The 16,672-nt window shown below is 40.1% G+C and overlaps 1 protein-coding gene across 2 annotated transcripts in view; it reads right to left on the reverse strand.

The window, feature by feature from the left end:
* LOC142063170 (fibronectin type-III domain-containing protein 3a-like) overlaps positions 1–16,672 on the reverse strand; it is a 49,414-nt gene that overhangs the window by 24,501 nt on the left and 8,241 nt on the right. The window contains exons 3-5 of one of the 2 annotated variants that reach the window (XM_075106590.1): positions 6,848–6,983; positions 1,392–1,467; positions 81–157 (exon numbers count right to left, since the gene is read on the reverse strand). In XM_075106590.1, coding sequence (XP_074962691.1) covers positions 81–157; positions 1,392–1,467; positions 6,848–6,943 — 249 coding nt within the window. In that variant the 5' untranslated portion in view covers positions 6,944–6,983. Of the gene's footprint in view, positions 1–80; positions 158–1,391; positions 1,468–6,847; positions 6,987–16,672 lie in introns of both variants that reach the window. The other variant, XM_075106591.1, reaches the window with a different exon arrangement.

A 16,672-nucleotide genomic window follows, 5' to 3' on the forward strand; every position in this document is an offset into this window, starting at 1 on the left:
CCAGATAAAAAAATTGATAGCCTTGTTAAAAAGCCACACCCACAAACATACTGAGATATAAGAATACATTAAAAGTTTACCTGAGATACATAACCGGGAGGCACATATATAGGCGGCATCGAACCATTCGGTGACATCATAGGAACATGTGCTGGACCTGAGAAGTAACAAGGTGCCACTTTTTAAACAAGCGAGGCTTTTACAAACTCGAGACACCTATTTTTCCAAAGGTGGTGGCTCACTTTGGCGCCTGAAAAGCCAGCAACCGCACCCAACTCTGTATTTATGGAACTACTTTTAGACAAGTAGATTTAGAAGCAAGGCTTAAACTACCCAATTAAAAAGTCAGTTAGGAGAGAAACTGAAATAATTACGACTGCAAGTTTAAAAAATAAAGTGACTGTACCAAGTTTCCATCAAGAAAAATAATGCAATTTACGTCACCAATGGATAACTCATTTTCACATTCAAAATACGCATTAAGTATGATTTAATAGCTTTCAGGAAGCACCCATAATTTTAGATAATATTGCTGAATGCAAGTATGGCTGTACATTTACTCTACAAAAAGCACAGATAGGTTTATTCCAACCACCACGCTTACACAGCCAACAGTATTCCTTTAACTGTACAGAAATAAGCACAGATAAATTTTAGTTCTTGTTTTGTGACAGTTAAAAGTCTCTAGCAACAACATTGGCACTACAGTAAAGCTGACAGCTGGCCTACCGACTGTTTTCTTTTCTTTTTTTTAAATAACAATATATTATTTTTCACATCAAGCTGAAAGAAAGTGTTCCTGTCTGGGATTTGATGAAAGCAGAATGGACACATTTTATATAATATCATTTGAAATGGTGAAAAATATTCCAAAAATGGAAGTGCTGATAAATTCAACTTGACTTACAGGAAATATTTTGACCTGACTCAGACTTGCAGTTCAGTCACTTACCCAGAAGCTAAAAAGCAGTTTGTAGCCAGACACAGAGGGTAGCAATGCTTCCCTCAAGACCAGCAGACTGCTAACGCCACTACCTTGCAGTAAAGCGAGCTCTCATGGTGTCTATTAGAGTTATTTAGATTAGTGTGGACTAAATCCCATGTAAATTCATATGCTACGATTCTCAGGAGTTATTCAAGGAGCGTTACAAAAACGGTTGAGATGCCGGCCTTTTCTAAATCAGCAGCAAAGTCTGCAGAGATGCAGCGAATCTTGGCCATCTCCCAGCACTGCCACACCTGTGCTTTAGCTACAAACTGACAAATCAGATTCATTACATTAGAGGATATATAAAAACACATGCGACATTACAGAAACAAGCGCTGGTAGCAACTCTGTGACATTTGCAGAATCAAAATCGTTGGATTCAGTACTTCAGTTTTCCCTTTACCTTGAATACATTGATAGTGTCCATCTTCAGTTCTAATTGTAAATGTTTCACCTGGGTTTACCTGTACAAGAATAACCTGTAGAAAACAAAACACAAAAGGGGCGGTTAGGTATTTTTTTTAATTTTAGAAATTACCAGGTGTGGGGGGAACTCCATCTCTTCCTTATACCCACAAGTTAGATTAAAACAATATAACTTCAGCAACCTTAGTGCAAGAGCAAGATGAGAAACACTGATGGGTAGAATGAAATTTCTTCACACTTTGGCATAAAATCATTAGTTTTGCATCATCAGTAGTTTTCTCTGATTACTACCAGAGGTGCTTCCTTTGATATCTTTAAAATAATTAACTAAGCTTTTATTTTCAGTATTTTCACTCTGCTTTTTCTTGTTTTACTGAAACAATAAACTACCTAAGATTCAACTTGCTTTCTAAGCTTTGCCTATGAGATTATTTCAGTTTCAGGGCTAAACTGGCAAAATCAGGACTACACACACACATAAAAAAAGAAAATAAAAGGAAAAACAAATTAAAAAAAAAAGAGATGCTTCGCCCAAAACTCAGCCATGTTTTTTCACTGATAGCATGCTCATATGTATTTGACGATATATTCTCTGATGCTTACTTAATGAAGCATGCAGTCCTTTGGGGTGGAAGGAGGGCAGAGGAGGTGGTAAAGCAGGTCATGCCTACGACCTCTGCTCTCCAGCTCCTGAAAGATGACGTGTATTTTCCTCACATTTGTGTAAACCTGTAGCTGGAAAAATACAACTAACAGTGAGAGTCTGCAGGTCAGCTTGGACACGATCGCATTCACTTTCATGCAAATCAACGTGGACATCTGCCGGAATTGTTCTTCAGGCTGTCTACAGCATCGTTACCCTTGTGTTGGGTAGCACAAACGATCACGCCTCATTCTACCCCGTTCACAGCACGTGCTTCAGTTTTATTGTAACACGAGAGCATCACCACAGGAATTCTGCACTGAGATTCTACTATATTATACCGGCACAGGTCTAATTCTCCAGTAAAATGAGGGCTTTGGCCATGGCAGAACTGCATGTTTACAGTCAAAATTCCACCCTGAATGGGGCTAGCACGTAAAGGCAGGCCAATGTAGAACTGGAAAGAATATGTTTGTAAAACCAGCTATGGAACTCAAAAAAGTATGATTTTCTTTCAGTTTTTATCAAAATATTCTTGTACTATTCATGAAAGGACACCTGTATCAGGTAGATGAGGCCTGAAGAGATCACCTCCCAGGCATCAACTCCCCAGGCACCTGCGCCACAGTTTCACTTCCCTCATCACTACAGATTTTATCATCTACCTTCAACACCCCCTACCTCCACTCGAACCCTTTCTTCATGTCTTAGCCACCAATGAAATAAAGAATAAACCACCCATAAAAGAAAAGACTGTTTTCTGTGATTTAGATGCCATACCCTGTATATAAATCCTTTAGGGATTTTTTTTCTGCCTTTTTTTTGACAAGCTGATGACTTCCACTTGCAGTCTTTATCCATCCCTTGGCAGACCTGCTTCTGAAGGACCACTGTAAACCCCAGTCAAGCCTTATGATAAGCTGACTCCCTAAACACAGTCCTTTGTGCTTGTAATTTTCTAGATTACCTTTCTAGTAATTAAAATAACTTCAGGCTCCCAAGATGCTTGCAATTCCTCCCATTTCATATCAGCTGCAGATTTACTAGGTACACCTCAATTCTATTATATTGGTCATTAACACAACGATCATGGAAAAGATTGAGACTTAAAAAAGATCTTGTGGTCCCTCATTCAACCTTTGTGTTTTGACCAATTCCACTCACTCTTTCCAAGAGTTCGCCACGTAGCTTACGCTGGCATTAACCAAAGCACGTTTCTCCAGCCAACGTTTAAGAAGGTTAAGTGCAAACGCACCCATGTTTACTGACGTTACAGCTTAGGTCTCCCGCTTCCCTCTCCCTCTGCTCTTGAGCGTGCAACTGTGGCACAGAAAGAGATTGATGTTTGCACAGATCTCTTACTTTTAAACTGCTGTGTGTAAAACGAAACTCAAAGGAGCAGACTGTTAAACGCCTTTTAACACTTTTGCAGCTTCCACACGCTGCTGTATTAATCTTAGCTTTTATTTTTTAACAGGGGCTGTAGAAGCGTATGTGAACACAGACCCTTCACCTGTGAGCTCACGGTGCAGGAGGCAATTTTACTCAAGGTAGATGACTTGCTTCTGGACGTAAGTAAAACACCAAAAATCCCTAAAAAGGCCATCCAGCCAGTCAGTAATTTTTTTTTATGGTTCCACAAGAAGGGCAGATAATACTTTCTAAAATGGCATAATTAAAATGCTGATACTTAAGCAGACCCATCATTTCAGTACATAAGTAAATTCATGACTCCAACTCTACCGAATTTCTAGGAGTAGAGAGAGAAGTGATGTTAATCGTTTAAAGGAAACAGACAGCAATGGGCCAGCGCTGTGCCAGAGCACAAAGAACCAGGAAAGATGAGGTCTGCTGCGAACAGCAGCTGCTGGGGATGGACACTAGCAGGAGACACGACTCCATCGGCAGGTATAAAACCTCACAGCAAGTCTCATCTTCAAGGGCAAGAAAATTCCGAGGCAGGAAAAGGATCCTTTTAGAAATTCAGAGCCTCAGAACGTATCAGATCTTCGGAACACGTTGCAATTAACTGAAGTTCTCACAAACAGTTCAGGAAGCTGTGTGGTGTAATCACAGGGCTGTAGAGCAGTTCAGAGGCTGGAATTTCAGGAATGCAAGGGGCCATGTCTTAGAGGAATGACTCAGTATAATTAATGAAGCAAACGCAGTTCTATCTACTTCCCACCAAGGAAAATTTCCAGGAAGCTTGAATGTTTCTGATGAGTCAATCTAAGCCACATTAGACGATAGACTAGAGCTGGGAGTCAGATATGCCATCACCTTTGCGTGTCCCACGCGACCATTTCGGAACTAGTGGGATCAACATAGTTCAAAAGCTGTTTCAAAGCACTGGTCAGCTTTTTGCTTTTATCCTCTATTCACACGCCTTCCATGGCTGAAGTTTTTTCAGAACAAGAAACCCTTCCAGAAAAACTTCCAACTTACACTTTATGTGAATTGAAACTGATAAACTGGGTGCTGCATCTGCCTGTTTGCAGTGATTGGCAAAACAGCACACGTTTTATTTCTAAAACAAAAGACACAGTACCAGACTCTATAATTAGTCTATGCTCTATGGCACCAAAGAAATTGAAAAATCATCTGCATTAATAAAGCTTCTAAGTTAATATCCTACTTAAAAGCAAGCTTTCCAATATGAGGCTGGCTCAGAAGCCTCTCCTCTCCAGAGAGAGGTGCCACAAACAAGAGCAGTGAGTGTCTCTGTTCAGCACCCAAGGGATGGCAACAGGATGTGGCTGTTTATATACAGACATGCTAGAAGGGGAAACCTTGGCACATCAATATGAAATCACGTTGCCGGTCCCATGAAGATTTTCACTAGACAGACTTACTCGTTATTTCCAGTATAATTCAACTATAAATCTTGGAGTCTATCAGTCTACAAAATCTACTCTCCAAATACCGGTTTCCATGCAACTAAGATGAAACTTTTTTTTAAACCTCGCCTGATTGCAAATTGTCTCCACTAGGCTCTGAAAATTTCAGTGACTGTCACCATCCTTTGGATCATTCAATAAATGCTGGTACTCTACACACTGATCTATACCAAGACATGCTATATACAAACAGAGCTATGGAGCCGGTCTCCAATTAGATCTACTTGATCTCTTCCCCTGCGTAACGTGAAACAAGAGCTCCTGAACAACCTCACCACTGGTCAGTGTCTAAAATTTCATGTTGCTAATGCTAGAACTTCAGAACTAGCTTAAAGACTACAGCTTTACTTATTTCAAAACACAGTCACTGTACTTTTCTCTCCAAAGTCTGAAGGAAAAACGCAGAGTAGACTTTTTTTTAAATAAAGGCTATTTTTACAAGCAAGTATACTATGATCCTTCCTCATCTGTAACAATTACACAGTAAAGGATATCTCATTTAAAACTTTTCCTCATTTATGTTCTGTCAGACCCTCAAGAATTCATTATTATTTTGCTTTACCCTGTTTATCCACTGCACATGCAAATATGCCAAGGTCTTTGCTGTTACCCTTCAGAATCACTCACATGGCAGTTATCCTCTGGAAACTTTTACGCAACTTTTCCTACTGGATTAACCCCTTAGTTCCTATTTCAATTACTGTCAGACACGAAGTTATATCCTGATCAGATTAAAGCAACGGGCAGAGTTTGTCCCTTGCCTCAAAAAAATGATTAGTTAACTCCAGGCACATAAAGCCTTCAAATTTATGTTTTGTTATCACAGAATCCTACAACAGCCCCGGCTGGAAGGGACCTTGAGATCATCTGGCTCAACTGTTGGTGGGAACGGGAGCCTCAGTGAATTATGTAGCACTCTGTCCCATCGCAGCCAGCCAACAGCTATTTAGCTATTTAAAACAAACCGAACAACAACCCTTTTCTCTCCTACCAGGACCAGTCACATTTGAAGCTGCTCTAGGGCTGGGGGTAGATGCTGCTTAAATTGATACCCAGTGTTAAAGTGTCAGGATGTCTGTAATATTTCTGAGCGCACTGACAGTCTATCTCCAAAAGATGGGAAGATATCCCAGTGTTTGTCGTACAAGGCACTCACCTTCTACCGCCAAACAGTAAATTCACTTCAAGTTTACTGACAGCTCACACAAGCTTGTGCTTCAGTCAAACCATTTTGCTTTCACTTCTGTCTGTATTTCTAATCATACTAGGTACTTGTGAAGGGTCGTGTCCAATAAAATGCTAACATTTCAACTAAATATACTCAGGTTTCACCAGTGCACTGTAATTATTAATGAAGATACTTAATCTCAGGAGGGCAAGGTCTTTCCTCTCTACATTTCCCCGCAATAGACCTATTGGTTTAGAGCATTGCAGCCATTTGCTAATCTTGATTATGTTACATACGCTTTAAGATCTTTCAAAACCTTAGTGCTTTATTAAATCTGTATATTACATTTTCCCTTTTATTCTTTGATTTTGTAGTTTAATTTTAAAGCACTCACATGCGTATAACAAACATTCCTTTTAATCTGCAATCTTTTCATATTTCCACTATAGTAATGTTGAATGATTTTCTGACATTATATTTGCACTTCTATTTTACTGACAATATCAGTGCTGAGAGCCACATGCTCTTCTAACTTTGCAGTTATCGCAGTATCGATATCACAGATGCTTTATTCCAAGCCTTCTCTTCTTTCAGCCATCATACAAGTTGTACAACAAACAGCTTTTCTACCTGCTCCGTTTTCTACAGCGTGCTTGAATGTCAACCTCCCTGCTACCACAGTATGACATGACGTGTTTGAAAGCGAAGCACAGCGGATCACTTGCCTGTTGTATGCTGTCCCCATTAACCATATGAGGTAGAAGTGGCACTTCGTTCAATATAGGCGTTGCTTCTAATGGAGGCGGCTGGTCGGCCATCATGTCTGAAAACTATTCATTGACAACTGCTCACGTTAACCACCTGCTAAAACAGACAATGCCAGTATTAGATATGTCTCTCCTCTCCCCCAAATAATTCTCTCTTTGTTTGCCAAATTTGGTACCAATGTTTCAGAAGAAAAATACAGTGGTATCTTCAGGACATCGCTTTTCTTTTTTTCTTCTTCTTCTTCACAAATCAGCCGAACACTTGCACTATGATATTAATTGAATCTTTTAATGACAGCAATTCAAGACCATTTGAGAACTTAATAGGAAAAATATCATCAGACTTCAACACTCCACAACGTTCCCCCAAAGATTTTCAAAGAAACTGACTTTAACTGGAGCCAAAGGTTACTACAAAACATCCACTTCTAGCTTCATCGCACATTCAAAAACTTTTGCAAACTCACAGTCTTAAAAGCATGGGGGCTCATATGCCACATACGCAAGTTCCCCACCATGGAGTACACCCAAGTAGGCTAGTATGTTCCCCTACCTTTCATTTTTAAGTACTGCCTTCAGGCGATGCATATCCTTTTTCCAAAAATACTCTCTTTAAATATGTATCATGCATATTCAACCTGACATGCCTAAGTGATGAAATCGGTACGTAAATGATGAAATAACACAGTCGCATAGTTTACACCTATGCAGCACTTCATCCCTGAATTTGTAGTTACAATTTCTGAATTGCTCGTACTCTAGAACCTAAGTTTTAGGCCAGATAATTCACATACTACATGCTTGTTTCAGCCTCTGAGATGATCAAACCCCCCCACCCCAAACCATACAATTTCTCCAGCGTAGCAACATGTCATTGACACAGAAGTCTGACACAGTGAAAACAAAGCTTAAGGCAACACAAGAGAGTAGAGCACTTTGTACAAAGTCTTTAACTGAGTACCATGGAGAACTGCATATGGAAAACTGCTGCATAATTTTTGGCTTCTAATGAATAATCTGTAATTAGAATAAGTCAAAATACAATCCAAATGTTAGTGAATTTTCAGTGCGTAGTTAATTTAGCATCCGTAAAAAGCACAAGATAACAGGATACAGGAAATGCTGACACCACCTTCTCCGTTTCCATTACCTCCTGTAAACCCAGACAGAAAACCAAATGTAGTTAGGATAGTCCAAATTCATTAAGAATAAAAAGCAAAAGCAAGACAAAAAACACCCCCACCCCCACCCCCAAATCTGTGCATGAAGCAAGTCAGTCTATACGCAACCGCCAAACCCTTGTTCAGTTCTCTATAACCAGTTTGGAAGTGGCAGTGTTTGGGGGCATAAAAAAAACAAAACACAAACACACGCACACTTTCTTCTGGCATTAACTCATTTCATTTGGAAAGGGTCTGTAATAAAAGTTGAGTTTACAAGGACTTCTCCTGAATTACCCTTACAAGGTAAAGAGGCTGGTAGCATCCACTGATAAAACACACATTCTTTCTTGTTTGCAAAAGTATGTCAAAATAACCGATACAATCACACAGGCACAAAATGCAGCATAACAAAATACCCAAGACTGCCAAAGAAACCAGCTCGTCCTGCATAGCTGTTGTTTTCCAGGCCCGCTCCAGCAACGATTTTAAGAGGCCAAATATGACTGCACAGGTGCAAGGGCTAGACACGACCTCCAAAGTTTCAATTTGTACCAGGTTTGTCCTAAATATACTTAACTACCTTAACATGATATCTAGTTCCTGAATAAAATAATCTTCCAACTTATTTGTCAGATTTTTGAAGTACCTCTGCCAAGGAAACAAACTCATCTGACTGTATATAACTATTTAACTTAAAAATACACCCATGTGGTAACACTGCCAGTTGCTACATTAAAATTTAGGCAGAAGTTTCTTCCACTACACCTCTCCCACTTACAGAGGTTTAGAGGCTAGATCTAAGTCTTAAGAGCATAATAGGAATTCAGCATACACAGGCAGATTGAAAACACTTTATTTTATATATGGATAATGTCTCAATTTCTTTCATCTAAGAACCTCAAACAGAAATTAGCACTTAAAGGGGAAAACCCTTTACCACATCTGTATTCAAATGTTCAAATAACCAGCTGTAGAAAAACGTGTTCCGAAACAAGCCCCAATACCACCTGCAATTTTAAATAAACGTTCAAAGTTTCTGTCCTAGTCTCCTACATTGGCTGAGTATAATTCTCTGAGGCTTTGCCTGCATTAGGCAAGCAGCACAGTGTAGTCAGTACAATTCGTAGAGCAGCGCACCAACATCCACGTGGTTTTCAGAATCCTTAATCTCTTGCCTAATGACACAGGTAATATTTACATTTACACCTACACACACATTCTACATGCTGTAACTTCACATTTTTCAGAGGAAGAACTTAATACCTGGACTATTAGGAAACGAATGCTTTTATACAGTTAACAATCTCCAAAAATAGCCGATACAATCTCATGTCTCCGTAGGAATGTCCATATGGCCACAGAAAATAGAAGTACTCACATAAATGAAACCATTTCAATAACTCTTGGGCGGTTTCACCTGGCTCAGAACACTAACGTTTTACCATACAGCTGGGCTCACACAGCTGCAAGTGGCAGAACGCTAACGATGAAGAGGAACATCCCACTGCATACTGCTAGATTTTTAAAAAACAAGGGTTTTTTTTTTTTAGAGCAAAGCTTCATTCCTTGAAAATACTGATAAGAGAGCAGCAAGAGACAGTGCTGCTCTCAAAGTTAGCACCTCTGCTGTTAAGTGAGCATGGGACTCAACCAGCTTAATAGGTAAAACTTTTCAAGGGAAATAAAGCACTCCTACTGAACATGGTATTAATGGGTTCACCCCCCAAAGTCTCCATTTCATTCAAGGATGTAGATGGTATTTGGGTAAATAAAAAGAGAATTCTTGAAAAGTTATTACATACTCAGCAAAATTTCCTGAAAAACAAAGCAAAGAAATCGAGATCTATCTTGAAAAGCCATTACCCACACCCTCCTGCTGCTAGTCTAGGAGCAAGGAATGCAGCCCTGCTGTGCCCCAGCTCAGCCACACCACTCTCGCCACTGATGGCAGGGTAAGCAATGCAAGGGAGGATGAGAGCTGCTTCCAAAGCAAAGGCAGAGGGCAAGCACTGCATGGGCAGGGAGGAGATCCAGGGATCCTGAACCCACCTCCATACACAACTCCCATGGCCAGAGTCCCACCAAGTCTCACAGCTTCCCTCAAACGCTGTCATGGACGCTGGGCATTCTCTAAACCCTCAGTTTGACCCCAAAAAAAAAGTTACCTGGGACAGGCAAACCCAGCTGGTGAGTTGTACATGGTCAAAAAAGGGTAGAACTGCATCAAAAAGCTCTCGGGTCCCCTCAAGCTAGTTTGTTCATCACATGCTTGGCAACAGAGCCTCAGGCTGCTATTTGCCAGGGTCTGTTCTTGGCAGCTAGGTGTGTTATCGTCAGTACTAACTATCCAAGTGGTCAGGGCAAAAAAAGAAGAAAATAAAGTGTTTGTACTAAGAATTCACAGGCTGCATTGACATTAAAGATGAGCTAATACACACAATTTTAAATTCTAGACTAAAAATAAACAAGAAGAATCTGTCTGCAAGCATTACAGACTAGACAAATTTTGGAGTTTTCAGAGTTGCGAAGGAACACGCTGAGAATTAGTGAATCATTATATATGAATCAACAGCAGAATGTGCAGAGGTATCTTCTATGGCTTTGTCACCATGCTCTGGAGGTATTTGAGTCAGTATGGAATTAAACAGATTAATTTTCAGAAAGGTTACACTTTGCAAGGGTACTTCTGGCCTGATTCATTTCTTTACAGTGGTTTCTATTAGACATCAGCTAAAGGTCATTCCCAAACTTTGTCTGAGCTGAAGGATGAATTCAGCCTGTACAGCATGCCAGCCATTAAAAAAAGAGAATTGGGACTAACCATCTCAGAAACTTCAGAAGCAGTGTTTTAGCAAAGCTGAAAGAGGTAATAGTCGAAATCACATTTCTAAGTTAACAGAAATCTATACTGGAAATCGCCTGAGCTACTGCTTTCAAGGATTATTTGTTCAAGATGCAAGCATCTAAAAAAACTGAACTGTTTTGTCATCTCCCTACGTAAAAAAAAGTAAATTTCTTTTAAACCAAATAAAACCTGTTCATGTTTTAAAAACGTACCCTGAGAAGTGTTCCGGAGTAATTCAACACTGTGCTACTGTAACATGGTTAATCATGTTAATCATATTTAAAAAAAAGGCACTATTTTCCACTGTCAGTCTCACACTACAAAGGCTTCTAAGAAAAACAGAAAATCTTAATGACTAGCCTTCCAGAAAACAATTACGGTATACAGCGGCTAGGCCTGACCTCACTTCCTGACATAGTAAAAATGCCGAGACTCTGGAAGACTGAAACATTGGCCTTCCCTTTTCTCCAGCCCAAATTCTTCTCAGCCCGTGCTTCAGTCATCCTGGACCCCATCCAGCCCCAAGGATTCGCACTGAACTCTGTTCATTGATTCGTGCCTACTCGCGTCTGAAGTCAGCGCCTCAGCCGAGCAAGCTGGGCTCCTCTTTACACCCAAACCAGCCATTCCGCTCCCTATATGGGACCAGCAAAGCAACGGAGGCTGACGGAAGCCTATTTGATACTATATCGTCGTACCCTAACCTGGGAAACATTACATATTCTAATGAGACATTCTGAAACTAACACCTAAAATAGTCTAAAATTATTTCATCTTGGATTGAAACTAATATGCAGTTCTAGTAGGCGGAGGTAGTTACTAACAAACATTTACTAAACCCGCTAGGAGCCACACGTACCGCATTACAAAGCCTCCTCCAGCCACCTGCCGATGCGCAGCTCGGAACAAGGCGCCACGTCCACATCAGGCACTTCCACTTGAACAACACAACAGAAACAACTTCCCCATTCTGACAGTCATATCTCTAAGAAAAAGTTATGACTGGAATAATTTTCCTGTAGAAATGCACCGCTACTGTTTCATAAAGAGCTTTGGAAGAGTCACCAGTAAACACCAACACCGCATCAACAATTTCACAGACATGGCTTCTTTTTAGGCAGTAACAATAAATTTGCAACCAATTATGTGCAGGGCATGTAAAAACAAAGAAAAGTTTGTGCATTAATTAAATGTGTTTTATAGTACTATATAAAATAAGAAAAATTTCATATAGTGAAAAAACAACTTTTTCATTGGAACTATATCCTTTAATCATAATAGAATACTAGATTATTTATTGTGCATGTGTAGCAGTATTACGTATTTAGCAAGTTTTACAAATCCTGTTATCTCATATTAACATATTTTCCTAGTATATTAAAAATCTCTCTCCAGAAAGATATCACATAGCAACTAGATGGGGGGAACACTGTAGTCAGCAATGGATCAGCTTCACTCCACTGGCCAGAGCAGAAGCTGAGCAGATTTCAAACACAGTAAAAAAAAGTTTAATTCCACACACAAGTGATCACAAAGACTGTATTTTCATTACAGTAAGTGCTGGATTTAATATGAGAAAGTTCCTATTCCAAGGAGCTTATTACTTAAATGGAGAGTTGTTTTTTTTAAATACAGTACGCCTGAGTTAGAAAGAACAACGTGTCCAGGGCCAAAGAGGAAGTCCGATGGAGAGCTAGAAATTTAGCTCAGACTTCCTGATTTCTAGGTTCAGTGCCTTATGCAACCTTCTAGCCTGATCATAAGTTTACATTTATTGCAGGAAGTAAACTACTACAATATTGCTATTTATTAAGAGTGGTATTGTATTAAAACCTAAAGCTTTAATCATACCCTTTAATATTAATAGAATTACTAATTAGTATTTTTTATATGAAAGTGTAGTGAGTATATATTGCATATCTCTATTTTCTCGAAGCGGGGAAGAAAAACCCCAGTCCCATTACACAATATACTTAGTGTCTTTTACCTTTGAAAAACAGCAACACCTAGAACTGGATCCGTGGACGCATACATGTATGAACCTCATGTACTTTGATAAAGAAATCATTGAGACACTGCCGTGCCTTAAACTGCAGAAGACCTCTTGCAAACTGAGACTTCTGAGTATTTAAACACACTCTGACCTCTCAGTTAAATTTTGCATCAGCAATCTCCAAAGGCTGTTAAAAAGAACAACAGTAGACCCAAGCAAAGTCATCCCCATCCTCAGGGTAAGGAATGGCCTCGTTGAAAAGATCAAACCTTATTTATGAATTCTAAAAACACCTCATCCCTCCAGATTTGAAACTTATGCCCCACGCAATTTTGAAGTAGGAAACATTTTGGAAAAAAGAAAAAAAGATACAAGCTACTCTCTCCCACCCAAGATTTTCAAATAAACAGTATTAATAAGGTGTTTCAGATATCATCCTGGTCCTAAAATAGTTCTCCTCTGCCGCAGGACCACACACATGAGACGTTCCAGGTGGATTGGTTTACTTTTAGCAAGATTAAGGGAACGAGAGACTTAACAGAAGCTCAGTTACAACTTCAGCTCTGAAGAGACCACCATCACTCCATAACAGTCATCTGTTCAAAACTAAATATACGTTTTGATTAAAATGTTGGAAGTAATTTCTAATGACACCCAAGTGAATTTGTCTGCGCCATCTTGTACGAAGCTTGGCTTCTAGCCAGAAGGGTGCCACAACGTTGATACTGAAAATGTTCTTCATGACTTGCCCAACAAATGTGCTCAGTCACACGTTTTTAATACTTACAGCTGTGAAAAGCCCAATGTAATTTTGATCTAAGTATTGCTAGGACCTCACAATTTTGACCTAGGTGAGGTCTGTGACCCAAGTAAAACAAGAAAACCTCAACAAAATGCCCACCCCAACTCCAGACACATAGCACAAGGCTTCCACACTCCACGCCAAGTGTCTTTTTCTAGAAACTCTCTTAAAATCTTTTTCTCTTTTTGATGTATAAAAACCTGACATTTCCAAAACATTTCTCTGTGCTTTCCAAAAGGTTTAGCTGTTACTTAAATGACTATTCTAAAGCGGTGCTAATAGTTTCCACGGTAAAACAGCAAAGTGACCACAAGCCTTTTATCACAATGCAGAAAGATCTGCCCTCACAAAGACCATCCGGGGATCAAACACATCAGGCCAGTCGCCAGAAGGACCTCTGGTAACTTCCTAAAAGCTGCAGAAAGTTGGCTAGCTCCTGTGGCCACCGACAAGAACGACCTACAGAGGGGAAGTCAAGGTGTAAATGCTCTCTGTAGGAGAGCTGGGGAGGGAAGAAAAAAAGCAACTAGCAAATCAGAGTACATTTTTTTCTAAAGACAATTAAATTAAGTATTAATGCTTATCTCTCAGGGCACTGTGAGACCTGATTGCCCCTAGAAATTCTCCCTGCAGGAAGAGAAAGATTGAGATGGAAAGCCCTCATATCACAGACACCAAAACCCCCTAAAATCGCAGAGGAAGAGGAGATACAACATATTAGACACATGGGAACTCTGACGTAAGCGAGGGTATCAATTTTCATCCTTCCTTACCAGTCTGGATCAGGTTCCTGATGCGACTCTGCCAGGAAAGCGATAAAAAACCCCTCCACCCTCAAATAGAAACGACACCAGCAACGGCCCATAGCACGTAAGAATTATTTTCTAGCCTGAAGCTACATCCCTCAAGATTTGAGAGCTCCACTCCATGGGGACACAAAAGCAAAAGGCAAGCGCACAGCCTGGAGGGCAGTGCTCACCCCAGAGGGTTCTGCGCGTCTTCCCAGTGACCGCAGAACTTGCTGATCTTCGCAGGGGAAAACTCCACTGTTAAGAACTGCGAGCTGGGGAGAAAGTTATCTGCCAACGCCCAGAGTACAATAGATTTGACCTGATTTGAGGTGCTATTTAACAATATGCTCACTGCTCACGTTAGGACTGTCCCCTCAACAATTCATTTATGAGGCCTGTGAAGTTTGCATTAAGAGTTTCTATAATGCAAACATGATATTACTTTTAGATAAATATTTTCCTTCATTGTTCCAGTTACTTCATGTCTTTACTCTTATTGCCAGAAAAGCAGAGTCATATCCTAAGCCCTTCTATGCTGCTTCCTAAGTGACCAGTCCCATAAAATGAAACTAGTAGTTCCTGAAAGGTCCTATTCCTGCTTCTAGAAGTGTTCAAGAGAACCAAACACCTCAAAGGACTGCGTTTCATTCTTACTTAAACTTGGAAAAAAGGTTATGGGATTAAGTTATTTACCAGTTCTATTGGTGCTGTTCAAAAAATAAAATTAATTAAATGCAAACCTGACTGCTTCTTTCCACCGGCTAGGAAGATGACGTGTTCTGGCATAAGCTAAGTTGCTCATTTTAATATCCTAAAGCTACACAAAGCATGAAATTTTCAAGCTTCTATGAAAAAGCTTTTAATAAATGCAACGCAACAACATGTTTACTTTAAGTATTATTTTCTAAGTGTGAAACCGTGTCTCCTGAATTTCAAAACATTGCTCTGGTTATTCAGGCCTTGAAGGAAACCAGTTTATTTACACATTAAAAACATATCACTGAAATTCTACACCCAAATATCTACCTAAATCACTTAGAAGTTACGGAAGTAACACACCCCATGGTTCATTGAAAAGTAATTCCAAAAAACTTCTGACCAGAGTCAAAAGAACCAAAGGGCACTGCTGAAATGAAAAAAATAATTACAAAAAGTTAGAAAGGAAAACCCTACATAGGTCTGACGGTGCAGTCAGCCTTACCAGTGGTGAAGAGCAGCCGGAAAGCTAATAGGGTATTTCTCTGCAAATAAAATACACACAGCTGTAGGAAGTCAAGCCTCTACTCTAAAGAGCACAAGCCCTACTACGTACCTGAAAATACACCTTGGTGATAACACAGTAACAGCCACAGGGAAACCGTCACCAGTCAGCAAACAGGTAGCTGGAGTTTATACCTTTAAGTAACTGCAGATCTGAACGGATGAAGCAAAGTATTTCAAACTGTGCCAAGATTTACAGGATGGGAACTGCAAGTTTCTACAGGGAGTGCACGTGCTCCAAGATTCTGAAATTCAGGTTAAGTAACTGGATAACAGAGTACAATTCTTCTCTGTGGGACCAATTTGGTCTTGAAGTGGAACAGAAAACTGAATCCGGTTTATGGTAATTTTTTCCCCCACAAAAGAAACAAGTTCTGCCCATTTATTTATTCAATTTCAGGTGAAAAGTTCTGTTTCAAAGAATGGAAACAATCCAAAGAAGTAGCTATTGTACGTGCAGACGAGCCACCGCAGTAGGAACACATATTCCATAGCACCTTGCTCCTCTGAGTCTCCTCCCTACAGCGAGGAATAGCTTGTTCATAGCGAGGAATAAATATCTGACGTATTTTAAAAAGCTTTTCTTACAATCTTCAAGAGTAGGCAGAAGACCAGCCAGCAAAGCGGCGAATGTAAGCGTACCCTGAGCTTGGCTGGTCTACGTTGCCCTGCACGATGTGTTTCCAGACACATGACATGCCACGCTGTGCGCCGTACAGACGTGGATGTCAGTCTGCTGAGCCAGTGAAACCTCCTGGGATTATGCCAGGGAAGCACCAAAACTCAGGCCGTGTTGGTGCCAGAGCCATGTAGTACCTGTCCTAAATTAACCTAGAGAGCATTACGGAATGGCAGACAGGCGCACAAAGTCGGTACAGCTGGTACGACACAAACAGACTCTGATCCAAAAGTTATCATCCAACGCTTGC

This window comes from Phalacrocorax aristotelis, chromosome 11, assembly GCF_949628215.1.
Source record: "Phalacrocorax aristotelis chromosome 11, bGulAri2.1, whole genome shotgun sequence".
Taxonomy (NCBI): Eukaryota; Metazoa; Chordata; class Aves; order Suliformes; family Phalacrocoracidae; genus Phalacrocorax; species Phalacrocorax aristotelis.